The following is a 27,033-nucleotide window of genomic DNA, read 5'->3' as shown; positions in this document are numbered from 1 at the left end:
AAGGTAACAGCTGAAAGCCAATACAATTTACGAGGACTTCCATACAAATGTCTAAACATTAACACAGTATAAAGTGAGAATTTTGGATAGTGAGACTGAGGCAATAGCCATATTTAGAAAACATTCAGCAGTGAAAACTTCAGTTAATAAATTAGGCCTAACAGAACATATTTAGTATGCCATATTTTGCAATTTGCAAACCACACAGAATGTAAAAAGTGTAGTAAATGAAATACTGAAATTAAACTGGTAAATTGAAAAATACTAATCAGATTTCTAGATTTAACTTCATAACCAGAATGAACAGTGCACATGTTATGTTCCAAACCACTGGCCTGTTGAAAAACTGAACACCTACAAATGCATCTACCTATACAGCCAATATGTTATTAAGGTGCTAGAGAATAGGTTACAGTATGAAGTGGTCCAATGTCAAACACAAGGCAAAAAATTTAAGATTAACATATTGACCATGAACTGAGCAGTTTTTGTAGTTACTACACATCCTGAATCCAAGACAGACTGTGTCACCTAATTCAAGGAAATTCATGAGAACTGTCACTTCAGAGTTTTTTTTATTGAAGTGTAATATAACGTGTGGCTTCAAATAAATCATATTCTGACAAAGTCTTCATATTGGTTGCATTCTAGTTACAGTGGCATGTAGGTCCCACCCAACTTTAGATGTTTTAGATTAACATGTGCTAGTTAATACAAATCAAAGTTGTATTTGCGTTTTTCTGCCTGTGGAAGATGCTAATGAAACTAGGAAACGATAACCATAACAGTATTATGGTGGTGTACATAAGAGCAACAGATTATGGATGACATTGTCATAGATGCTCCAACTTTCTACATTTTTGTTAAAAAATAGCTATTTTAACAGCCTCTGCTGTAGTCAGTTACATGTGGTAACTAATATTGACCACATTCAATGTTTATCTTCAGATTTCACTGATCTGAAATTGTGAAAAGTCAAATTTCTCTAAAACAAATATATACTTTGAGTCATATAGAGCCAATAAAACAGAGGCCCATGCTGGAATATGACACAGCTTTCTATTTCATTGGCTGTGCTTGGTACTTGTCTCTCAATATGTGACTTTCAAGATTTTGTTGGGCCTTTGAGAATTTCAAATTATAACACCAGCACTTCTATGGTACTTTGGAATGTTCATACAGGATAAAACAGCCTGTGAGGTGGTTTTTCTTAACATTCATATTAATCAGTTGTGGTAGTTATGTTTTCTTACATACTGGAGACTTTATTCTATAAACACAAAATAAACTCTCCCTTAAAACCCAAATCCTTTTGTCTTTCCCTCTCCTTCCCTCTTTCCTGACGAGGCAACCGTTGGTTGCGAAAGCTAGAATTTTGTGTGTATGTTTGTGTGTGTGTGTCTATCGACCTGCCAGCGCTTTTGTTTGGTAAAGTCTCATCTTTCTTTTTAAATATAAATACAATTTAAAGATGCATAACATAAAAAGAATATTCCCTTCATTATATCAGTTTTTAGTGACATGGTTTACTATAGATTTAAACTGGTAAACTGAAGGGAGTTTATTTTTGGCTTCATTTCATTTCAAATTTAGTTCCGAGTGAGCCTGCAAACTATGCGCTGCATACACTGCAAATTAGCTACAGTAAAATAAAATTCCATATGTTCCCATCAGAATGGCATCATGAATTTTAGTGTGTGTATTAACAAGTGGTGTACAACACTTCTTCCAAAAGAAAAAATTCTGATTTTCAAATTTTAAAAATTTTGGTTCACTAAAATTTAGCATTTTTTATTAAAATAGTCAAGCAGCACATGGAAGTTATGGCGTAAATTTCAGGTCTGCAGGTCAAATATTTTGATATATGGTTATTTTGGGGTATCAAAACATGACAATCTCATACTTCTATAAACTTTAAAACTCTAGAACAAGAATGTAAAAAAAAATCTTTTCTGATTTTATATATTTTTTGTGCTTAAAGTGCGATAAAAAATTAATTCTGTGAAGGTTCAATTTCATTCGTTTATTGGTCGACTTCAAATAGAAGTAATAATCTCTGTTGTCCTATATTGCCAGTAAATGTATGTCAAATGGGACCAAACAGTTCAATGGTAAACATACACTAGTTAGGAACTTGCACATTAAGTTTTACATTAACTTTTTGAAATACCTGTGGTTGCAGACGTACCAAACAAAAATAAAAATCTGCATTTCATAACACAAGAAAAAATTGGAATGAGATTGTGAGATTCTGCCGTGAAATCTTTGTTGCTATCGTACTTATCTGTAGCATAGGCCTACACGAAGTACTACAGGAAAAACAAGTTACCTGATGATACTGCCATAATCTGTTTTGATGAGACTTAGAGGTAAGAAGTTGGGTCAAAACTATTTATATAATTATTGGAACAGCTTTCTATTAATTGTTTTTCAAAATAATAAATTGAGGGTCTTCAGCAACAGTTACTTTTATTTAAATTCTTTTAAGATTTCAATACAGTCACTAAATCTTTTAACATTTTCTACAAGTCTGCCATGTTGGATGAATGAAAAAGACTGTGGGATGTATGCTTTACTTCACTGAAATTACAGTATGTTCCATACAGTCCATCAATATGGAGAAAACTTTGGAAAAGTTAAACTAAGAAAAGGAGTGTAGGAGTGCATAGTTTCATGGCCACATGCACTAAGAAAAAGAAATGTACTTAAGAAAAGTAACACCCTAATATGTTTCAGCTTAAATGCTTAAGGTCTAATCAACAGAAAGGTAAGAATTGTAACAACTTTAGCCAAGAAAGTCGTATCTCTTCTCCTTTCCATCCATTTTTCTCACTACCATTGCAATATTCAATTCCAATTGTTGTCTTCAGTCCAGAGACTGGACTTGATGCAGCTCTCCATGATTCTCTATACTGGTCAAACTTCATCTCCGAGCAACTAGCGCACCCCTTTGAATCTGCTTAGTGTATTCATCTCTGTTTCCCTCTACGATTTTTACCGTCCATGCCTCCCTTCAATACTAAATTGGTTATCCCTCGATGCCTCAGAACGTGTCCAACAATATTGTACACAATTTTACTTTATCACAATGACAACGATTCATTCGAAGGGTCCTTTTCACAATGTCCTAATTTGTTTTCTGTTATGACATGCAAGTTTTCATTTTTGTTTGGTGCGTCTGCAACCATCGGTATTTCAGAAAGTTAATGTAAAACAAACTACAATTTTCCTGACTAGTTTGTGTGTTTCTCAGGGTGGAGCAAAATATGAACTATATGCCAGCAATACATTTTTTCCTGCTCGGTTTGGTATTTAGCAGAATAATAAAATAAAATGTTTCTCTTCGGATGCTTTTAGCCGGATTTATCGCAATATCAGTTACTTAATTTACAGAATGTACGTAGACGATGATTAACTACAAACTCTTCACATAGAAGTATGTAATAGTTAACACTCACATTATAGTCTTCCTTTCCTTGGTAGCCCTCATGTGGTCGTGTTCCAAACAATGTCTTCGCTATATCCATTGTCTAAAAGTTTGAAATTAAAACTGCCTATTTGTACTTCACTGATGAGGAATTGGACGATCAACCACACTTAAGATGCCAACAACGAAATGATTTACAGTAAAACTAAAGTGCCTCTAGTCAAAATTTAATCATGCCACTGTCACAACTCATTCTGTTGTTACTGTCCTGCCCTTCACCCTCGGTTAATGAAAACATATGGTTATATAGGCACCACCTGTCAAATCCCTTAAGCCCACAAAATTCAAAACATTTACTGCCCCATGGCAAAGATATTACAAGTTGACAAAACACTTTTTTTTTAAAAAAAAAAAAAGGTAAATTCTCCTTTTTATTGCATAAGCAGTCAGGGACCTCATTGTGTTAGGATTTTATTTCATTAGAGTTTTCTACTGTTATGGATAGAAATTCATACATATGTCATATACGATGCTGTGTAGTTCATGCTAGACTGTGACGCCACCACCAGGTGGCTTTGGCTTTCTACTGTCAAGAAGCAATGAAATATCTTTATGTTTTCCTGTTGACCTGTTAGCTTTGTGAACAGTGTGTTCAACCACGTGTGTTTTGTTGTGTTTACAGCTTGTGTGAGAATTTATTGAGTACGGAATGACTGCTGTAAGTTTTATCGTGTTTATTTTTTCTGATAGTTTGATAACGTTCAACTGACTTAATTCAGTATTATTCCTTTGGTTGCCATTTTTGTCCGTGTACGTGGGGAAAGTTCTATTACCGGCGATGGGTGTGTAATGTCGTAATTCGACTGCTACATAGCATTTCACGATATATTTCACTTAGTCTGGTTCAGTCATTTTGTACGTGATGCGCAGTCTTACTATAAAAAGTTCATAAAGGAAACAGTGTTGTAGATCTTGATGATGGGGAAGCCGGGGAAAACACACAGCCTTGATTTTAAGAACTTTATTCCAATTATTATTTTTGACAGAACCGTGCTGTCATCTGCGGACTGGCATTACACTTTGCGTATATGTTCACATACATGTATCGTCGATATTTTGAGAACAGAGAATAACTAGTAATTGGAATAAATAAAATGAAGCGATTTTGGGTATCACTACATATACGATTGACAAAAGTGAAAGATACATTCATTTTCTATTTCAATAATGTTCACCACCTGGTAATGTTCATCACACGTAAGCAAATTTCTTTTCCTTTGTTTTTAGTGCCTCTGAGTTTGATAGACCGTATTCTACAGCAGTGCAGCTCAGTGACGATGAATATCAATAGAGCTGTAGCTAGGTACCTGCATGTTGAGATACAGTGCATTCAGTGAAGACGTATTGTGGGTGTTGTGTTAGGATATGGCAAGATCATTTTAATTTATTGTAAATATGAAGGTATAAAATTTTTGAAACATAGGCCTATTCTTGATGTATGCCTTGATCATTGAATTGTAATCTTATGTCCTCTTGAAGTTTTTGAGACCCGTGGAAAGGAATGTAGTGTGTGCATTGGCAGGGGGCTGGGTTTCAGACGGAAGCTCATTAGGAAAGTGTGTGAGACCATGTACAAAACTGTGCAGCACTCCTGTAGGTACTTTTCCCCTGTCAGAAGCAGCTATTTGTACCATCTCCGTGATTAAGTGGTACCCTTTGTTTTCTATCAGTTAGATAAAATCTAAGCCACATTTCTACCTTGTCACGCAAGCTGTAAAAGACTACTTCCTAAGGAGAATCGGAAATACAGAAGCGTTCGATCCTACCCGTCGGCTTTGATCCATGACGTCACAAATATGGCGGAAACGACCATAAACGACAATTCCAATATGGCGGATATAAAAACATCGCATACGTATCATAAACACGAAAATACATAGAAAAACAACACACACACAGGTTTCACAAAAAGCCTAATGACTCTAAAACGGGACAAGCGTGGGAAATTGGGGGTTTTTGGGTGGGGAGAAACTAAAATACACAAATTTAGCCACCGACCGCCACACAAAACCACGCAAAACGACGAAAAAAATCGACATCACAAAACTCACCAAATACCACAAAACACATTCTTATCCGGAATCAGACACTTCCCTTGACCTATATAGATCTACAGTAGCTCCCGATCCCATAAATTGGGATCGAACACTTCCCTTGACCTATATAGCTCAACAGCATCTCCCGATCCCATCCCCCAATACAAAAATCAAAATACACCGCAAAACATTGCGAACAAACACTTCCCTTCACCTACATATATCTACAGCAGCTCCCGATCCCATAAATTGGGATCGAACACTTCCCTTGACCTATATATCTCAACAGCAACTCCCGATCCCATCTCCCATTACAAAAATCAACATACTCCACCAAACATTGAGATTGAACACTTCCCTCCAACTATATAGATCAACAGCAGCTACCAATCCCATAACTTAGGATCGACCACTACCCATGACCTATGAACTCAAACACATCTCCCAATACGAATACCAATACCAACCTTCACAGCCACAAATCTCAATGAAACACTTCCCTATACCCAATACACAACACATACGCCAAAAACAAAAAAAAAAGGGAACTTACCACAAAAAACCACAACCGAATACACTTAATAACAAACTCACCCGACGTACAGCAATCATCATTACATTAACCATCACACAAAACCGTTAACTCACTAATATAAATTCCGCTTCAAAACCACGCACGCATCACTCACCACTGAGCAACAGCAAACTGACCCCAACACGCCAAACAAACGAAAACCATGAACACACCACCAGAGGGCACAACAAACAACAACACGACATCTACAAACACGCCACAATCACAAACCAAACTCCGCGCCGTAATGACGTCACACACCATAACACGCTTACGTCACGGGTCAAAGCCGACGCGTGAGATCGGATGTTTCTGTTGACCCGGAGAATCTCATGGTTCATTATCTTATTCTCTAAAGTTGTTGAATGAACCAAATTTACCCCATCATTGACATCTTTTATTTTGAGATGGGCACCTCTGATTGTGTAATTGTTAATACTTCTGAAAATTGTCTATTTGAGTCTGTCAGAAATGCTTATTTTAATTTGGTGTCATTTCAGCTAAGATGCAAAAAGTTGGCTTACTTCTGTCAGAAGATAAAAAATAATAATATCACACCTTGTATTGGTTCAGAGTGGCTGTCCTACTCCCAAGCACAATATCTAGCAATATTTCATAATAGCAAAGATTGAAAAAGTTCTAAAAATCTTTGTACTGGTCAGTGGAACAATTATTAGAAATGTGAATATGCTTCATCCTGTGAGGGTGTGTTTTTCTAGCTTGACCAGTTCAACAAAAAAAAGGTCATCCACTGCTACTGCATCATGTATGTAATCACTGATGACACAGTTGATAATACAGTAGCTGACGTATGTTAATCTTTTCTTACTCTTGTAATAAATGGCAGTAAATGAGTGCTCAGTTAAATTAAATTTCATCTTCAAGATCAGTATTTTCGTGTAGTGATGTGGGACAGGTAAATGTCAAGTGAGTAGGACAATAATAAATGGGTGTTTGCCCAGGAATTTGACCAAAGCAGTTTAAAATGCACAAAATATTGGTATTTATAAAAAGGTACCTTTTAATGTGTTTACTGCTAGAAAGTGTAATTTACCAGTTATAATAAGGGATGAGCTGATACTCCTGATATGTTGCTGACAGCTGTTTATCATTTATAAAGTCATTTTTCTATTCTCTCTCTCTCTCTCTCTCTCTCTCTCTCTCTCTCTCTCTCTCCCTCCCCCTCCCTCCCTCCCTCTCCCTCTCTCCCCCCTTATCTCCCCCCCCTCTCTCTCTCTCTCTCTCTCTCTGTCTTCATTCTTGGCTGCTGTGCATTTGTTTTCATCTATAAATCGCTCTTCCTCCTACACTTTCAGTAATATCAACAGATCCCTTGTTTTAATCCCTTTGATGATCTTAGACTCATCAGTCATTGTTACCCAAATCAGGTGATTGTAATCAAAGCGATTAAGACATTCAGAGAGCAGTGTGTAAACTCTTCAATGACTACCATAGCAGAATATTGTTAGATGATCTTTCACTGAGCCCAAACAAGCTCTGGTCGTTTGTAAGGCTGTTAGTGGCACCAAAGTAAGTTTCTAGTCACTGATGAATGAGACAGGAACTGAAATTGAGGGTAACAGAGAAAAATCTGAAATGTTTAACTCTGTTTTCAAATGTTCCATTACAAAGGAAAACACAGGAGAATTGTGCCAATTCAATACTTGTACCACTGCAAGATGAGTGAAATAAGTGTTAGTGTCAATGGTTGTGAGAAACAGCTGAAACTGTTAGAATTGAACAAAGTTCCAGGGCCCATTGGAATACCTATCAGATTCTATACTGAATTTGCGGCTGTGTTAGCCCCTCTTCTAACTATAATCTGTCACAAATCCCTCAAACAAAAAAGTCATGCCCAGTAGTTGGAAAAAAAAGCACAGATGCCACCGTTTACAAGAAGGTCAGTAGAAGTGCTCCAAAAAACTACTGTCCACTATCCTTGACATTGATTTGTTGTAGAATCGTAGAACATAATGAATTATCTCAAACAGAGTGACCTCTCCATGCCAACCAGCATGAAATCTGAAAACATTGATTATTTGAAACCCAAGTCTCACTTTTCTCACATGGCACACTGAAAGCTTTGCATCAAGACAATCAGGTGAATACAGTATTTCTTGATTTCCAAAAAGCATTTGACTCAGTTGATTATAATAGTGGGGAAATTGATGATCTAACTTGGAATGAAGTGGAACAAGCATAAAGAGGATGAAAGGGGGCAAGGCACCAGGTTGGGACGAAGTAACAGTGGATATGATACGAGCAGCAGGAGAAGTAGGAACCCAGTGGCTATACAGAGTGCTGAGGGTGGTGTGGAAGGAGAACAGAATTCCTGAGGATTGGAAGAAAGGAATTATAGTCCCGATCTTCAAGAAAGGGGATAAAAGGAAATGTGAGAACTACAGAGGAATCACCCTGCTATGCCACTGTGGAAAAATCTATGAAAATATCCTGGAGAAGAGAATAAGAAGCAGTACTGAAAGTAGACTGCAAGAGGAGCAGTACGGTTTCAGACCGGGAAGATCAACAACGGACCTCATATTTGCGGTAAGGCAACTGCAGGAGAGGCACTATGAGTATGGGAAAGACTTAATCATGGCCTTTTTGGATACTGAGAAGGCGTATGACAGTATCTGTAGGGACAAGCTCTGGGATGTGCTGAATGCAAAAGGGATAGATGAAGAGAGAACATGAAAAGTCAGAAAAATGTATGAGGGAAGTGAGAGTTGTGTGAAAGTGGGGATGGAACGTACTGCATGGTTCAAGCTGGAAAATGGGCTGCGACAGGGAAGTGCACTTTCGCCTTTATTGTTTATTATTGTTATGGATGAAATCCTACAGCAAGTATCAGATGCATTTGGCGATCATAAAATGAAAGCAGTGCTTTTTGCCGATGACCTGATGTTATGGGGAAATTGCGAGAAGGAGGTGCAAAAGCAGTTAGATGCATGGGAGGCAATGGCAGCACAATATGGAATGCATTTCTCTGCAAAGAAAAGTGAAATAATCGTCACAACAAGGAAGAAGAATAGGCCAAATGTGGATATAACTTGTGGAGGGGAAAAACTTCAAGTGGTAGAGAACTTCAAGTACCTGGGAAGCGTGATTGAAAGTAAGGGGGGGAAACGCAATGGAAATAAATGAAAGGTGCAGAAAAGCAGGGCAGTTCTACAAATGCATTAGGGGGCTTATTTGGAGCAAGGAGGTGCCACAGAAATCCAAGGGAATTATATACCGAACCTACTTTGTTCCCATATTGGCATACGGAAGTGAGACATGGGTAATGCATGAAAGCGACAAAAGTAGAATACAGGCTAGTGAAATGAAGTTCCAGAAATGTGTATGTGAGGGAAAGACTAAAGGAGGAACCAGTACAGGACAGGATAGAAAAATCAAGACTGCAGTGGTATGGACACATGAAAAGAATGGATGAGGGAAGAATTCCAAAGAGGATGTTTGATCTGCAACTGGAGGGGAAGAGGCCCAGAGGAAGACCAAGGGATAGATGGGTGAAGGGAGTGAAGGAATGTGTGATGAGAAGAGGAGAGAACTGGACGAAGGTGGAAGAGGGGGAATGGTGGAAAGACAGAACACAATGGAGAGGCTTGTGTTCCCGACAGACCCAGCCAGTGGCTGGAAACTGTCCAAGATGATGATGATGATTTGACTCAGTACCACATCTGCACATATTGTAAAAATGGGGTATCAAGGGAAATTTGTGACTTGATTGAGGATTTTTTCATAAGGAGGACACAGCATGTTACCTTGGATGGACAATTGTTGTCAGATGTAGAAGTAACTTCGGATGTGCCCCAAGGAAGAGTGTGGGAACCCTTACTGTTCATGTTGTATATTAATAACCTTGTGGATAATATTGCACTTTTTGCAGATGATGCAGCTATCTGTATTGAAGTACTGTCTGAAAGGAGCTGCAGGAGTATTCAGTCAGATACCTTCTTTGGTTCCATTTCTAAAGACTCTCGTAGATACGGGTCTAAAGTTTGCACCATCTACATTCATACTAAAATATCAACTTTGGATAGGCTGCCTTTATGAATGGTATGCTTTAACGTACGAGTCCCTGCTTTAGTACACGTAAACAACGTTTTCTACCAAATAAGAGTCTGTTGCTCATTAGATTTTTAAATACATCAGGTGTCAGCTATATTTTTTTGAAATGGTATAAAATTCATTGTGTGACTTTGAGAGCCCATCTTCAATAAAATCATAATTTTATGGACACATTCAGCCAAGAATTGTTAACATGGCACATGACCCTATTGTCTTCGTGTGCTTTTGGTTCAGTAGCCTTTGTTCTTCTCTATAAAAATATATGCATCTGCAAATTTATGAAAATGTTTCGGGTGCTAAATTTTGGGTATTTTTGGGGGACCGTATCTCAGCTGTATGTTCTTTAATCTATTTTATATTGCTGTGTTTACGAAAAGTATTCTTTCAGCTTCAGAGGCTATATATTTCAATTTTAGACCCATGCATGGCTAATGGAGAAAAAATTTCACCCAAAGTTATTATTTATGGCTTCTTAAAATGTCAGGAAAGTTCGCTTTATTTATTTATTCCTTCAGTGATCATCTTACAGTGATAATGGATTTGTTATAATAATACAGTGGAAGTAAATACACACTTCAAAAAAAGTTTTACATCACTTCAGTTCCGAGAGTTCTGGAACTTGTACAGAAAATTGGAATAGAGATCAACATAAACATCATTCCCACATTTTTTTTTTTTTCCTCATGAAAACCACACATCACATGTTGCACCATCATACAGCAACAACCTTCAGAGGTGGTGGTCCAGATTGCTGTACACACCAGTACCCCTAATACCCAGTAGCACGTCCTCTTGCATTGATGCATCCCTGTAGTCGCCGTGGCATACTATCCACAAGCTCATCAAGGCATTGTTGATCCAGATCGTCCCACTCTTCAATGGCAATTCGACGTAGATCCCTCAGAGCAGTTGGTGGGTCACGTCGCCTATAAACAGCCCTTTCCAATCTATCCCAGGCATGTTTGATAGGGTTCATGTCTGGAGAACATGCTGGCTACTCTAGTCGAGCGATGTCATTATCCTGAAGGAAGTCATTCACAAGATGTTCACGATGGGGGCACGAATTGTCATCCATGAAGATGTATGCCTCGCCAATATGCTGCTGATATGGTTGCACTATCAGTCAGTTGATGGCATTCACGTATCATACACCCGTTACGGCACCTTCCATGACCACCAGCGGCATTCGTCGGCCCCACATATTGTCACCTCAAAACAGCAGGGAACGTCCACCTTGCTGCACTCGCAGGGCAGTGTATCTAAGGCATTCAGCCTGACCGGGTTGCCTCCAAACATGTCTCCGGCAATTGTCTGGTTGAAGGCGTATATGACACTCCATGGTGAAGAGAATGTGATGCCATTCCTGAGTGTTGCATTCAACATGTTGTTGGGCCCATCTGTACCGTGCTGCATGGTATCATGTTTGCAAAGATGGACCTTGCCAGGATGTTGAAAGTGAGTTGCGCATCATACAGCCAGTTGCGCACAGTTTGAGTCATAACACGACCTCGTGTGGCTGCACAAAAAGCATTACTCAACATGGTGGCATTGCTGTCAGGGTTCCTCTGAGCCATAATTCATAGGTATGGGCCATCCACTGCAGTAGTAGCCCTTGGGCAGCCTGAGCGAGGCATGTCATCGATAGTTCCTGTCTCTCTGTATCTCCTCCATGTCCGAACAACATCGCATTGGTTCAGTCCAAGGCACCTGGACACTTCCCTAGTTGAGAGCCCTTCCTGCCACAAAGTAACAATGTGGATGCGATTAAACCGTGGTATTGACCATCTAGGCATGGTTGAACTACAGACAACATGAACCGTGTACCTCCTTCCTGGTAGAAAGACTAGAACTAATCGGCTGGTGGACCCCATCCATCTAATAGGCGCTGCTCATGCATGGTTGTTTACATCTTTTGGTGGGTTTAGAGACATTTCTGAACAGCCAAAGGAACTGTGTGTGTGTGATACAATATTCACAGTCAACGTCTGTCTTCAGGAGTTCTGGAAACAGGAGTGATTCAAAACTTTTTTTGATGTGTGTAGTTCAAAAATATACACAAACCAGAATATGTAAGTATGATTTTATGAGAATAAGATGTGGTTGACCATGGCCTTGATGATGGAACCTCCTGTTTTTTGCTGGAAACTACTTAGTAAAACCTAAATTAGTTGGTCGGGCAGAGTGGACTTTGTGTTTCCGAATATGAGGCCCGTGTTCTAACGACTGCTCTATCTCATTCAGTTGACCCCTGTTGTACAATGTTCTTTGATGTAAACACAGATTTGCTCTTCATTGCTCCATACGTCGAGGACACATGCTGGTGACTCCAGAGCTATAAACTTGCTCCTTCACCCCTTCTACTAACTGAAGTCAGTGATAGGAAAACTGACTCCAGGCCTGTAAGCACTAGTCCCCATAGCCCCCTGCATTTCTTCATGTCCTGCTCAGTCCACCTGAAAAACTCCCCCCATGATGAGGGAGAAGTTCGATTCAGGAGATTAAGAAAACCTTAATAATCATGCACTACAGATCTTGGCACAGGATTTTCTTGCAAAAGCATTATAGTTTTGTAACATGATAGGGTTTGTAATTATCCCCTTTCATTATTAACCACTACTCTGAGTCCTCTTAAGTAATATTTAACTGTATACTATGCATTACTTGTGAAGAGTATGTTAGTTGCATTTTCAAACATGTATGTCAGTAATCTTTTTAATTTCCTTTGGCACTTTATAATCCAATTTTATTCCCTGATAGAAAATGCTGTTTTGAGGTTTTTTGTGTATTTTTTTTCTGGGAATTACCGAAAGTTGTGATTTCACCCTTCTGCCGTGATCTGTAACATCATCAAGATGAGAATGACAGGCACCTTTATTTCAAGCATATACAATATGGCAACATTGGCACCACTCATTACACCCATAAACAAACATAAATAAAATGTGAAATATTTAACTAAGGGGGTCTTGGGTAGGGACAAACTAAATATAGGACAGTAACGATAACACCACCATTCCAAATAAAATATTAACCCAAAAAACTCAAACATTTTCAACACAAGGTCAATCTAAATGAAATAGTCCAATAAAAATTAATTTGGTTGCTTGACAATTTTTAAATATTTCAATTTTTTATATGCAATTACCCTATATTTGAAAAATTAAAAACAGTTTTTTTTATTTAATTTAAATTGTCTTTAACCTTTACTGAATAGTGGCCATTTTCGTTTGTAAGTGCGCAATGATGTTTCAGTTTAGAGATGTTAGCAAGTTACAAAATTGCAATTGACATGATTGTTTTTAGAAAAATGTCCTCTACAACATTGTCTATTACACAAAATACCCTAAATTCAAAAATAACCAGTCAAAATGACCACCAAAGTATGGTACCCAAATTTTCAAAAATCCACTTTTTAGTCCCAAAAATAACAAGCAAGCAGTGATTTATGAGAGTATATATTTTTCCTATAGTTACCTATACATTTTCAAAAATCCACTTTTTAGGCCCAAAAATAACAAACAAGGGGTGATTTATGAGAGTCTATATTTTTGCTATAGTTACATATCATACACTAGTAGCCTCATATAGAACAATAACACTTACAAATGTTTCCTTAATTTTTTATGAATTTTAGAAATTTGAAAATATTGGTTTTTTGTAAAGTGTGGGGTTAGTTATCTCAGATGGGACTGAATATAAAAATATGGTTTTTGCCCAGTTTGGACACCTATATGATAGCAACGTACAGTAAAAATTTCAACATTGATATCTGACTGTGAACAAAGATATGAATTTTTGAAAATGAAGAAATGATTTACATTACAACTGATCTTATGGCTGTTGTCTATTCATGTGTGATATTGGCGGGATATAATAAATTATTATTGAAGTAAGGTACTGAATTATATACAAAAAGTGGAAACATCACTGAAATTAACATTTATATTACTTTGACATACTTTAAATAAATATTTTCAATTAACATCCTTCGACATGCAACTGTTCCTAAACCTGGTGGTGAATGTTAAGAAAACTTATTTCTTCAGACAGCTTCTGTGACAGAGAATAAGACATCCCAGTTGCTGTGGTAAGTTTAAGCACTGAAAGTTTCCTTAAAACATTTTTCATTGGTATCCAAACTTTGTCACTAGTAGATTTCTTGAATGATGTTCTTGGGCCAGCAGGGTGGTAAAAGTGCACAAAAACATCATTGTTTTCCAAACCTTTTCTTTCAGACTCTGCAAGCCACCACTGTCCATCATACACACATGCCACTATGCCATTCAGTGTTAAAGACAGAGATGTAATTTTACTGACACAATGATCCTCGTAAATTTCGGTTTCTGATATTACATAGCATCGAACTAAGTTTTCTGCAATACCAAGGAATTTGTGGAAATGCCTTGTTCCTTTTATTGCTGTACAGTTTTCAAATATGGTTTGAAGTGTTGTTTTCATTTGCAGAACCACTTCTTCTTTCTTGATCAGAAAATAGGTAATGCCTTTAATATTATCCTTGCAAAAGACGTACATGTCCTGTAATGTGAGAATTTGGTCTGTGGTTGGTCTTTGTAGACCGGCTTTACTTACTTCACGTTTTGTTGTATCTCCTACTCCATCACATGCATTTTTACCGTGGTAAGATGCAAAAAAAGTGCCTTGCAGCCTCATCCCAAAGTCTACTTTGTGGTTGCACAGATTTGAAAAATTCTTTTTGTTCTTATACTGACTACCACTTCCATCTGAAAAATATATTAGCTTCTCAACCTTGTTAAAATTTTCTTTTATGTAATTTATTACATACTTTTGAAACACATGTCCAGTCGAAATGTTGTGCTCCGAGTAGTCACTTAGAATGCAAATTGAAGAACTGCAAACTTCATCTTTCTCATTTCTAAAGTAGAGTATAAATGGATGCACTGTTGCCTGGTCATTGATCCAGTGGTACCATTGTATTGCATCCTGAATCACAAATGTAAAATTTTCTGCAACATCAGCTAGCACTATGCATTCAGTTTCATGAAGTTGTGCTTTTTTGTCCTTCAAAAAGTTACTTTGGGTTTTAGAAACATAGTGGTGACTTTTGAGCTTTTGTAAGTTATCAGTTAAAGATTCCAAGTACTCTTCCTGAGATTTAACCACTGTTATCATTTCTGCGCTGCCAGTTGTGACCCACTGTTTGAAGGTAATACTGTCTGGCATTTCCTCATCATATTCGTGAAACAATTCAGAAGCCGTTTCCTTACCAGGTCATTTATTACACAGACTCATCATGCAGTCATAACTGTTAGTGCCACAGACCATTAAATCTAGTAACTCTTTGTAGTTAAGATCACTGAGTTTTGCACCCGCAATCATCAGTTTGACATTTTGATGATATAAACACACACATATGGAGTGTCCCTGAGCATCTAGCCAAAATACACCACTTAGGGCGGAGGTCACAAAATTTTGACCTTCCAATTTTGCATTCAGGATGAGAATTTTTGAAAGCTACATAAAGTTCTTTGAAATTTGACAGCAATAGTCGTTTCTGGGTCATTTCATGTCAGTTCAACCAGCGGTTCCAGCTCATAGTTTCAGATTTGACTGAAATTCAGTACACTAATTCTACCATGTGTGGAACACTCGTGTACAAAGTATTAGTTTCCCCTGCCAATTAGTTCCAGAATTGTGACTTGTGAAAGAAGGTGGCGTGACCCGCAAATTGCAACCCACATCTGGAAATCTATCTTCAGACCCAGCTTCGGGTCTTAATAACTTTGGAACTATTCCGCACAGTCCAGTGAAATTTTCACAACCCAGTAACATCCATTTAGAGAACACACTCCATGAATCAAAACACCAACAACATATTTCTGAGGGAAATAAAAAATTCCAAAATGTGATTAAAAAAATGTAATACGTTAAAAGGTACATACTGTAGGTGCCGTATATAATTCACTCAAAAAGGGTATAATTTATTTTTTTTAAATCTTAATGTGGCCTAAACACACACAGAATTCATCATGCCTATATCAGTCACAAAAACTGAGTTACATGCACAGGAAAATACAAATTACCTGAAAAACATGGATTTTCAAAGTGTGGTAGCACAAAAGGGACAAGTGGTATCCAAGCTAAATTTCACACACTGCGTAAGTAGACCATAATGATATATATCTCAAAATTTCAGCATGTTATTGCAAGACATTTGTGTACAATGGAAGTTGACAGAATGTATTTGGTGATGTGGCCATTGTTCCACAACACAATTTTGTAAAAAACATATCGTAAACTTTTCTGCCTCTTCTTATCCTCCCCCACAACTGTTTAATCACTAAGCAACAACACATAGACAGATTAACACAATCTATCATTAATGTTTACTGCACCTTAACTGCTAAAAACCAGTCGATTGTGATTCGAACAGAAGTTCTCACACACTTTAACTACTGTACTCTGTACATTGAGTGGCAAATTGTACTGTCTTCCTGACACTGTGGTAGGAACTGGAACTGTCATAAGAATATGTTCAAAAGGAATCCAATACCTGTCTGCCAAACATGGCCAATGAAATGATCTTGCTGGTCCTGCTGGTGCCATGAAGTTCACAAATACATCACCTTCTGCTTCACAGTACTCTGCAACACATCCTAAGTACCATTTGCCATCATAAACAGCAATAACATAGCAACCTGGTTGTATGTTACTGCTTTTGCTTGTGAATCCTGAGTCAGACACACTGGGAGGACACATGTTGTGCATGAACCTATAGTTATAAACGGACAGTCTGCTCATGTGCACATTGTCAGAGTCCGCTGGAGAGAAGTGATGAAGGCTCCTTGTGCCTGCAACAGTTTTAACGTGTTCTAGTCTGCTTTTTAGCAACTTTTCGACTGATTTCACCTCATCTTTCAAAACGTAGAATGATTGTATGCCAGAGATATTTTTCTGTACCCAGGTAAATAATTAAAGAGGTGTTAGAATGTGACATTCTGTAAGGTGCTGCAGACTGGCTCGTGATGCCATGCGGTTAATGGTAGCACCAATACCATCACATACATTTTTACCATGACTTGTTGCGAAAAAATTCCGTTCTGCATGAATCTGAAAATCATGGTAATGCATGCATAAATTTTTGAGATTTTTACAGTTTTTGTACTGACTAGCTGCCCCATCACTGAAGTATTTTGCAAAATGTATGTGAGGCAGCTTGTTTTTCACATATGCCATGACAGTGCGATTGTGGACATAAACTGCAAATGCATCATGAATTAAACAGTCACTAAAGACGCACAGGTTCGTGACAGACACATCACCTGATTCACCTCTGTAGTAAATCGCAAATGGCTTGAGAGTTGCTTGACTGTTGTCCCAATGATATCCTTGAATGGCATCTTGAACTATAAATGCATAATTTTCAGAAAAGTCTAGTATTACTATAATTTCATCTTGTTTCAAATTATCCTTACAAAACTGGAGATAAGCCAATTGTGCTGTTGCTGTGAAGCTGTGTGTGGTCAGTTTGTCCGTTTTTTGACAACACATTTCAACAAAATCTTCCACTGTACTTTGCTTTGTTTCAAGACTTGTGCTATCTATGTTTGTTCGTTGTTTATAAGAAACAAGTTCATTGTCATCCATAAGGAGTTCACCATACAGTTTGTTATTCATGTGTTCTGCAAGATTTGCCTTACCAGGACACTTTTCACACCTGTGTATCATGCACTGGTAGGAACTGATGTCACACGCTAGCGACTTCATTGCATCTTTGTAATCCAGACCAGAATCCTTTATAGCAGCAAACATCAGCTTAACATTTTGATGGGTCTCACATACACAAACATTGTGTGTGCCCCTTGCACTTACAGGCACAACCCATTTTTGCCGAAGATTGAAAAAAGATGATAAACCTACTTTGGTATTTTCCTTGAATTCTACGTATAGTTCTGATATGTTGCATAGCAACAGTCTTTTTTGCATCTGTACACGTACATTTCCTTTTTTCACTGTTACATATTCTTTTTTTCCAGGCATTATTCGGCTGTAGTCATTATTTTCATAAAACTCCGACACTAGCACCTTTATTTCTGAACTCAATTGCTTACCCTGAGCCTGCTGAAGTTGTGGAAGCACTCCTTGGGTTGCTTTTATTTTCCTAGCTTGCTTTACCATATATGTAGAAACATTAAATTCCTTTTCAGTGTAGTCAATAGACCAGCTGGAAGGTGCAAGGGTAAGAATAGCCACTTTTTTCTGGCATGTGGATATGGCACATTTTTCTTTCAAATCGTGCACAATTTTGTCCAAATCAGAGCATTTCTGGCATGATTTCTATTCCTTTGGAGCAGATAGTTCTTCCTTTTCCACCATTAGTGTATCAGATATTTTGTGTTTTAATTCCATTTGAGCTTCTTATAGTTTTTTTCTACCATAGCTGGGCCTGTCTCTTTTTCCCAACTTTATGTGTCATCATGGGAAACAAACCAAGAGCAGTCACTGAAGTATTTAATTGCTCATCTGCTGTGGTTGTAGGTGGCTGATACTCTTCATCACTGTCATGTAAATTATCAGAATATTCTTCATTTTTTAGCAGTGCAACACACCTGGAACATAACTTTTGTCCTGGTTTCATGTTAAGTACCACATACTGATTCACTTTCAATACTGATTTTATATCAGTTCCTCTGAGGCTACACTTCACTGTCTTCTTATGAATCCGAAATGGATCAAAACAACTTCTTTGTAGGAAAGAATACTTATCCAGAAACACTTTCATATGATGATAAACACTAAAGTTTCCTGGAACTGTACTTCTTGTGCCCACAGGGTGTATCCCGGATCTCCATAGCAACAAATCTTGGTCCGATTCATCCAGAACATACAGTACAAAGCGAATGCCCCATTTTGTTCCATATGTTGTTTTATGACATTCAGATGCTTGTGCTCTACCAATACTGCAACGTGTTTGAACAAAAGCACCACTAGTACACTCTTCTGCCTCCAGACTGACTTTCCACAACAGTACTGACCAGTCTGAACTAGAATCTTAACAACATAAGTAACCTGTAATTGTTGCTTGTTTCCTTTGTTGTTCCTGCCTAACAATGACTCATTCTGTCCCTGAAAACTACCATTGTTTAATTTTCTGTTGCCTAATGCTTCCCAACAATTGTTGCAGCTTTATCTGAAACAAGCTGTCTGCATAATCACTATTACTTGCTAAATCGTGTTAAAAGAAACGTAACCAAATACATCTCTGTCAACTTTTATTGTACACAAATGCCTTGCAATAACATGCTGAAATTTTGCCACATATTATATTATGGGCTACTTACGCAGTGTGTGAAATTTGGCTTGGATATCACTTGTCCCATTTGTGCTACCACACTTAGAAAATCCATGTTTTTCAGGTAATTTTTCAAATTTCTGTATTTTCATGTGCATATAACTATGTTTGTGTGACTGATATGGGCAAGATGAGTTCTGTGTGTGTTTAGGCCACATTAAGCTTACCACAAAAAAATTATAACCTTTTTGAGTGAATTGTATTTGGCATAGACGGCACCTACAGTATGTACCTTTTAACGTATTACATCTTTTTAATCACATTTTGGAATTTTTTATTTTCCCTCAGAAATATGTTGTTGGTGTTTTGATTCATAGAGTGTGTTCTCTAAGTGGATGTTCCTGGGTTGTAAAAATTTCACTGGACTGCGCGGAATAGTTCCAAAGTTATTAAGACCTGAAGTTGGGTCTAGAGATAGATTGCCAGATGCGGGTTGCAATTTGCGGGTCACGCCACCTTCTTTCACAAGCCATAATTCTGTAACTAATTGGCAGGGGAACTTAAAATTTTGTGCATGAGTGTTCCACACTTGGTAGCATTGGTGTGCTAAATTTCAGCCAAATCTGAGACTATCAACTGGAACATTTTCTCAAATTGGTTGAATTGACATGGAATGACCCAATTGCTTTTTTACTTTAACTCGATTTATAACAACTCTTTTGCTATCTTTGCAACCTGAGCACATTCTACTGTTTTCATAATCTTCAAAAAACTGCTGGATCTTTTTCATTGTTTCTTCACTTATACCTACTCCTTTCTTCTTTCCTAAAACTGGAAGAATGCCTTGCTCTTTCACTAATTTTCAGGTTAGTTTAACCAAACTATGAGAAATGTTGAATTCATGAACTATTTTTTCTCTTGACCATGAGTCAGGGAGCAAACTTAAAATTTTAACTTTTTCCTCTTTAGATATCACTTAACATTTAATTTTTAATTTTTCTATTAAGCTCAAATATTCAGTGTCAGATGATGCTGGTGGTAGGTTTTCTTCTTGTTTAGAAATAATTTTGGTATCTGTATTATTAAAGCATGATTCCAAGTTGTGTCTAATTTTGTCTGAAATTTGTTGTACCTTATTTTCAATAGCTGCTTTTCTTTTTCTGCTACTTTATTTTATTATTTTTGAAGCAGGAGATACGTCTAACTTAGAACAAGCAAAATCCAATATGCTAACAGCTTCCCCATTAGGAATATTAATGTCATTAAAAAGGTGACTTGATTCGGGTTCTGGATTCACAACAAATATTTTTGAGTAACAATTTGGGCACAGGGAATTTCCAGGAACCACGTTATGTTTCACTTGGGAAGCTGTTTCACTCTCACATAACAAGGACAGATGTTCAAGTTTTATTTCCCTCAAACCTTTAGTAATACACTTTTTATGAACTTTAAGTGGATTACAGCACTTTCTTTCAAAAATGTGGTTGTACTTCAGAATATATTTCTTCTCATGATACACACTGATGTTACAGAAGAACATACTCGAAATTTAAACAAAGTTTGTCTAACTTCATCAAAGTCATTGACTTTTTCAATTTTTTTTTAAACTGAACCATAAACTGTTTTGTGACACACTTCACTTTCTAACTGTCCAACAGAGCTCTGTTCATTCATGTTATTGCAGTCCAGTTAATCTCTCAAAGTTAATTACAAATTACACACAGAACAAAGCACATTCTACATGATGAAGTATGTACAACCACACTAACAGGGGTTTCAGAACAGACTGACTACAACAATGCCCCACCCAGCAATAATGTACTTCTACAATGCCACACCCAGCAATAATGTACTTCTACAATGCCACACCCAGCAACAATGTACTTCTACAATGCCACACCCAGCAATAATGTACTTCTTGATTGACAGTAAACCTAAACATAAATGGGCATTTTTATTACCACAGAACAAAAACAAAAGCTCGTATTGTTTAATATTGCACTATTAAAAATAAATAAACTAAATGAATATTGGGTGATAGTGTTAACTAAATATATGTCACAATGAAACAATAAACCATTTAAATAGGCAACAACCATAAGATCAATTGTAGAGTAATGTGAATTATTTCATTTTCAAAAATTTCTTATCTTTTTTCGCAGTCAGATATCAGTGTTGAAATTTTTACTGTACGTTGCTATCATATAGGTGTACAAACTGTGCAAAAATCATATTTTTATATTCAGTCCCACATGAGATAACTAACCCCAAACTTAACAAAAAATGAAAATTTTCAAATTTCAAATATTCATAAAAAATTAAGGAAATATTTGTAAGTGTTTTGGCTGTATATGAGGATAGTAGTGTATGATATCTAACTATAGGAAAAATAATAGACTCTCATAAATTACTCCTTGTTTGTTGTTTTTGGGCCTAAAAAGTGGATTTTTGAAAAGTTGGGTACCATACTTTGGTGGTCATTTTGACTGGTTATTTTTGAATTTAGGGTATTTTGTGTAATAGACAATGTTGTAGAGGACATTTTTCTATAAACAATCATGTCAATTGCAATTTTGTAACTTAACCCAATGCAGAGATATTCATATTTTTGCCAACGTCCCTAAACTGAAACATCGTCGTGCACTTACAAATGAAAATGTCCACCATTCAGTAAAGGTGAAAGGTAATTTTTTTTTTAAAAAACTGTTTTGAACTTCTCAAATATATGGCAAACACACATAAAAAATTAAAATATTAAAAAGTGGTGAAGCAGCCATCACTGTACCACTTTGTTTGGATTGATCCCACAACAAAAAAAAGTAAAAACAAAAACCATTGATATCATAAATTTTCTTTGACTTATGTAGCTCAAATGAAGCGCTCGATACCAAGAACCCACACACAACCTAGTACCACAAATTCTGGTCTTCTGATTGGTTTGTTTTGGGCCGCAGAATTGTTCTCCTGTGCCAACCTTTTCACCTCAGAGTAACACTTGCAACCTACACCCGCAGTTATTTTCTGGATGTATTCCAGTCTCTGTTTTCATCTACAATTTTTACCCTCTACAGTTCCCTGTAGTACCATGGAGGTTATACCTTGATGTCTTAACAGATGTCCTGTCATCCTGTCCATTATTCTCGTCAGTGTTTTCCGTATATTTCTTTCCTCACCGATTCTGCGAAGAACCTCTTCATTGCGTATCTTATCAGTCCATCTGATTTTTAACATTCTTTGGCAGCACCACATCTCAGATGCTTTGATTCTCTTCTGTTTTGGTTTTCCCACAGTACATGTTTCACTACCATACACTGCCGTGGTTTCACTGCCATACACTGCTGTGCTCCAAATGTATGTTCTCAGAAATTTCTTCCTCACATTGGTTGGTTGGCTTGTTTGTTGGTTGGCTGGCTTGCTTGGGAAAGGGTCCCATCATGTTAAGGAAGTATGGGGAAGGAAGTCGCCTGTGCCTTCTCAAAGGAACCATCCCGGCATTTGCCTGGATCGATTTAGGGAAGTTATGGAAAACCTTAATCAGGATGGCCGGACACAGGCTTGATTCGTCGTACTCCCGAATGTGAGTCCAGTGTGCTAACCATTACACCACCTTGCTCAGTTTCCTCACATTAAGGCCTGTGTTTGATATTAGTAGACTTCTCTTGGCCAGGAGTGCCATGTTTGCCATTGCTAATCTGCTTTTTGTGTTCTCCATGCTCCATCCGTAAAGGGTTATTTTGCTGCCTAGGTAGCAGAATTCCTTAAGTGCATCTGCTTCATGATTATTAATCCTGTATTAAGTTTCTCACTGTTCTCATTTCTGCTACTTTCATTATTTTCGTCTTTCTTCAATCTACCCTCAATCCATATTCTGTTCTCATAAGACTGTTCATTCCATTCAGCAGATCTTGAATTCCTAACTTTCACTAAGGTAGCAATATCATCAGCAAATCATATCATTGATTTCCTTTCACCTTGAATTTTTTAATTCCATTCGTGCGAAAGATTACAGCCCTGTCTTAGACCCATTTTATCCGAACCCATTCTTGGTCTTCCACTCTTATTATTCCCTCTTGATTCTTGTGCATATTTGATATTACCTATCTTTCCCTATAGCTTACTCCTACTTTTCTTAGGATTTTGATCATCTTGCACCATTTGACATTGTTGAATATTTTTTCCAGGGCGACAAATCCTGTGAACAGGTCATGAGTTTTCTTTAGTGTTGCTTCCAAGAGCAACCACAACATCAGAACTGCCTCCTTGGTGCCTTTACCGTTCCTAAAGCCAAACTGATGGCCATCGAAAGGTCCTCAATTTTCTTGGATGCGTGAGCTGTTAGTGTCATAGTGCAATAATTCTCACACTTATCAGCTCTTGCAATCTTCAGAATTGTGTAAATGATGTTTTTCTGAAAGTTAGATGGTATATTGCCAGACTCATACATACATTCGGTACACCAACATGAATAGTCATTTTGTTGCCTCTTCCCCCAATGGTTTTAGAAATTCTGATGGGATGTTACTTACCCTTCTGCATTATTTGATCTTAAGTGTTCCAAAACTAGATTCCCTGTCACTTCTGTGTTCATTCCTGTTTCTTCTTCTATCACGTCACTTTTGCATCACACATTAGGTGCTTACTGTTCATTTTAAAAAGTCTAATTTCCATTGGCCACCCTCTACAGTCCAACACAATTACCAAGACTAACAAGAAAAATCCTGAAAATCATTAAACTTTCATCACCAGCAGTTTCCACATGCACAAAACCTATAAATGTAAACACACGTATCGTACAAGCTACAGTGAAAACAAAAACCAAAACAATAAAATAAAACCACTTAAAATACTTACCAACAAAGCCACCATTACATGAAGGTAGGCTGCCCCCCCCCCCTCTCTGCTCCACACACACACACACACACACACACAAACTACAGGGGGGGAGGGACCTAAAAAACTAAACTAAACAAAATCATCTGCAGTCAATGCAAATAACTATAGTTACATACCATAGACACTACATATTGACTCAGTGCAACAAGCAGTGATCTGCTCGTAAATTTCTCTGGCATATAGTACTGGAAAAAACAAAATACTGCAAGGTGTACAACTTCGCTTCCACTGTTTGCCGATTGGTGGTGACAACGGTAAGTGGCGGTCAAAAGAAACAGATTGCAGACGTCCGCTAGTTAGCTTGGATCTAGGTCAGCATAACCTCATTAAAACATTAGTCGATTTGTGTCTGCATCATAAAGTTGTACTTGATTGAAAATGTCAGTTTACGAACCTAATTCTCGCCATTTGCGGGAGGTGTTACTGTTTTGTTTCAGTATGAAGAAAACAGCGGCAGAGTCTCATTGAATGCTCTCAAGTACGTATGGTAAGGATGCTATTAGTGAAAGAACGTGTCATGAGTGGTTTCAATGCTTCAAGAACAGTGATTTTAACATCGTAGACCAGCATAGTGGTGGAAGAGAGTGTTTTCGAAGATGCAGGATTGGAGACATTGCTGAGTGAAGACTCACATCAAACTCAAGAAGAATTGGCAAAATTAGTGGAAGTGACACAGCAAGCCATTTCAAAACATCTCAAGGCTATGGGCACGATCCAGAAAGAAGGAACTTGGGGGTGTGAGCTGAAACCAAGAGATGTTGAACGGCGTTTATGTGTTTGTGAACAGTTGCTTCAGAGGCAAAAACAGAAGGGATTTCTGTATCGCATTGTGACCGGGGATGAAAAATGGGTTCATTACGATAACCCTAAATGCAAAAAAACTATGGAGATATCCCAGCCATGCTTCCATGTTGACGGCCAAACCGATTATTCACAGCTCCAAGATCATGCTCTGCGTTTGGTGGGACCAGCTTGGCGTCATGTAGTATCAGGTGTTAAAACCAAGTGAAACAATCACAAGTGCTTGTTATCGAATGCAGTTAATGTGTTTGAGCAGAGCATTAAAAGACAAATCGCCGCAATACAGTGAGAGACTCGATAACGTGATTTTGCAGCACGACAATGCTCGACCTCATGATGCAAAAGAGGTCAAAACGTACTTGGAAACGTTAAAATGGGAAGTCCTACCCTACCCACCGTATTCTCCAGGCATTGGTCACTCTGACTATCACCTGTTTAGATCAATGGCGCATGGCCTGGCTGGCCAACACTTCCGATCTCATGAAGAAGTTACAAATTGGATCGATTCGAGAATTGCTTTAAAAGATTAACAATTTTTTCGATGTGGCATTCATACACTGCCCGAAAGATGGGAGTAAGTAGTGGCCAGCGATAGAAAATACTTTGAATGATACGTGTGTAACCAATTTGTTTCATTAAAGCCTCAAATGTTGGGGAAAAAAACGGCAGAAGGAAAGTTGTACACCTTGCATTAAATTTCTTTTATACGAATCATGTGGCATTAATAACACCAAACACAAGTACGGATCTGTCTTCCTCAATACGCAAAAGCAAAGTAACTCACAAGTGAACCGGCACAAACTCTTCTAATGACAGCCTCACAAACTCAGCTAATGCCATCAAATGACTTAGTAAGATACCTAACAAACGACTTCAAAACTTAAGCATCCAACACAAAAGAGCAACATCAAATACGTGCCATCTACAAATACGACACAACTGGAAAACACCATGACATTGTGCAACACAATTGCATCATGGGTCAAAGCACACAGTGGAATCACAACTTTCAGTTGCCCCTCCCCTTCACAAATGTAAGTCCAAACAACTTCTTGTCCCATGATAATGTACAGCACAATTAGGGAAAGGAGGAAGAAAGTGGGGTATGTGGAAAGTAACTAGCAGCTATACCAAGTTACAAATGGAGTTGAATCTCACCAGATCATGCAGGTCCATTAAATACATTCTGTACTATCTTTTCAAACTTGGAACCTTAGATCACTTGACACCTAGTGTCCAAAAACATCCGTTTCAGTAGTCATTTGACAGAAGTGAAAACAGACAGTGACACATCTCAGATTTGTGTATGGGTAACTGCATAGCAAATCAAGCAGCTTTAGTTAATTTTTGGGCATTGATATCCCAGAGTCTTCCAATTTTTTGCTATTTGTCAGTACCCACACTGTAAACAAATAATCATCTTGTAGTGTTGCAGTTCTTCTTCTTATGTCTGTGCTTGCTATGGAAATAGGACGAGGAATTCCGCCTTATGCAGAACTGAATAGGTGTATGCAAATCTGAAAAGGTGTTTTGCATAAGGCGGAAATCCTCGTCCTACTGTTAATATACGGTTATATGGTTTAGTTGGGGTTGGGTTATTTGGGGAAGCAGACCAGACAGCAAGGTCATCGGTCTCATCGGATTAGGGAAGGACGGGGAAGGAAGTCAGCCATGCCCAAAGGAACCATCCCGGCATTTGCCTGGAGCGATTTAGGGAAATCACGGAAAACCTAAATCAGGATGGCCGGACGCGGGATTGAACCGTCGTCCTCCCGAATGCGATACTGTTAACAAATACTGCATATTCATATAGCATTTTGATTTTGTTTTCAAAACATGAAAAATTGTCTGATTTTCTTAACAGTTTTGGGCACAAATTTGAGTATAACTGCAAAAATAT

The 27,033-nt window shown here is 37.8% G+C and overlaps 2 protein-coding genes across 2 annotated transcripts in view; one reads left to right on the top strand and one right to left on the bottom strand.

Annotated features, from left to right (window-relative positions):
- Positions 1-3,770, bottom strand: part of LOC126188957 (small G protein signaling modulator 3 homolog) — a 198,612-nt gene extending 194,842 nt beyond the window's left edge. Inside the window, exon 1 of the mRNA XM_049930715.1 lies at positions 3,459-3,770. Coding sequence (XP_049786672.1) covers positions 3,459-3,527 — 69 coding nt within the window. The 5' untranslated portion in view covers positions 3,528-3,770. The remainder of the gene's footprint in view (positions 1-3,458) is intronic.
- A 259-nt stretch (positions 3,771-4,029) lies between these two features.
- The window catches only part of LOC126188958 (nucleolar complex protein 3 homolog), a 120,727-nt gene continuing 97,723 nt past the window's right edge, over positions 4,030-27,033 (top strand). Inside the window, exon 1 of the mRNA XM_049930717.1 lies at positions 4,030-4,145. Within this exon, the coding sequence (XP_049786674.1) occupies positions 4,137-4,145 (9 nt within the window). The 5' untranslated portion in view covers positions 4,030-4,136. The remainder of the gene's footprint in view (positions 4,146-27,033) is intronic.

The sequence above is a fragment of the Schistocerca cancellata genome, chromosome 5 (assembly GCF_023864275.1).
Source record: "Schistocerca cancellata isolate TAMUIC-IGC-003103 chromosome 5, iqSchCanc2.1, whole genome shotgun sequence".
NCBI lineage: Eukaryota > Metazoa > Arthropoda > Insecta > Orthoptera > Acrididae > Schistocerca > Schistocerca cancellata.
This window is presented reverse-complemented; position numbering and strand designations above follow the sequence as displayed.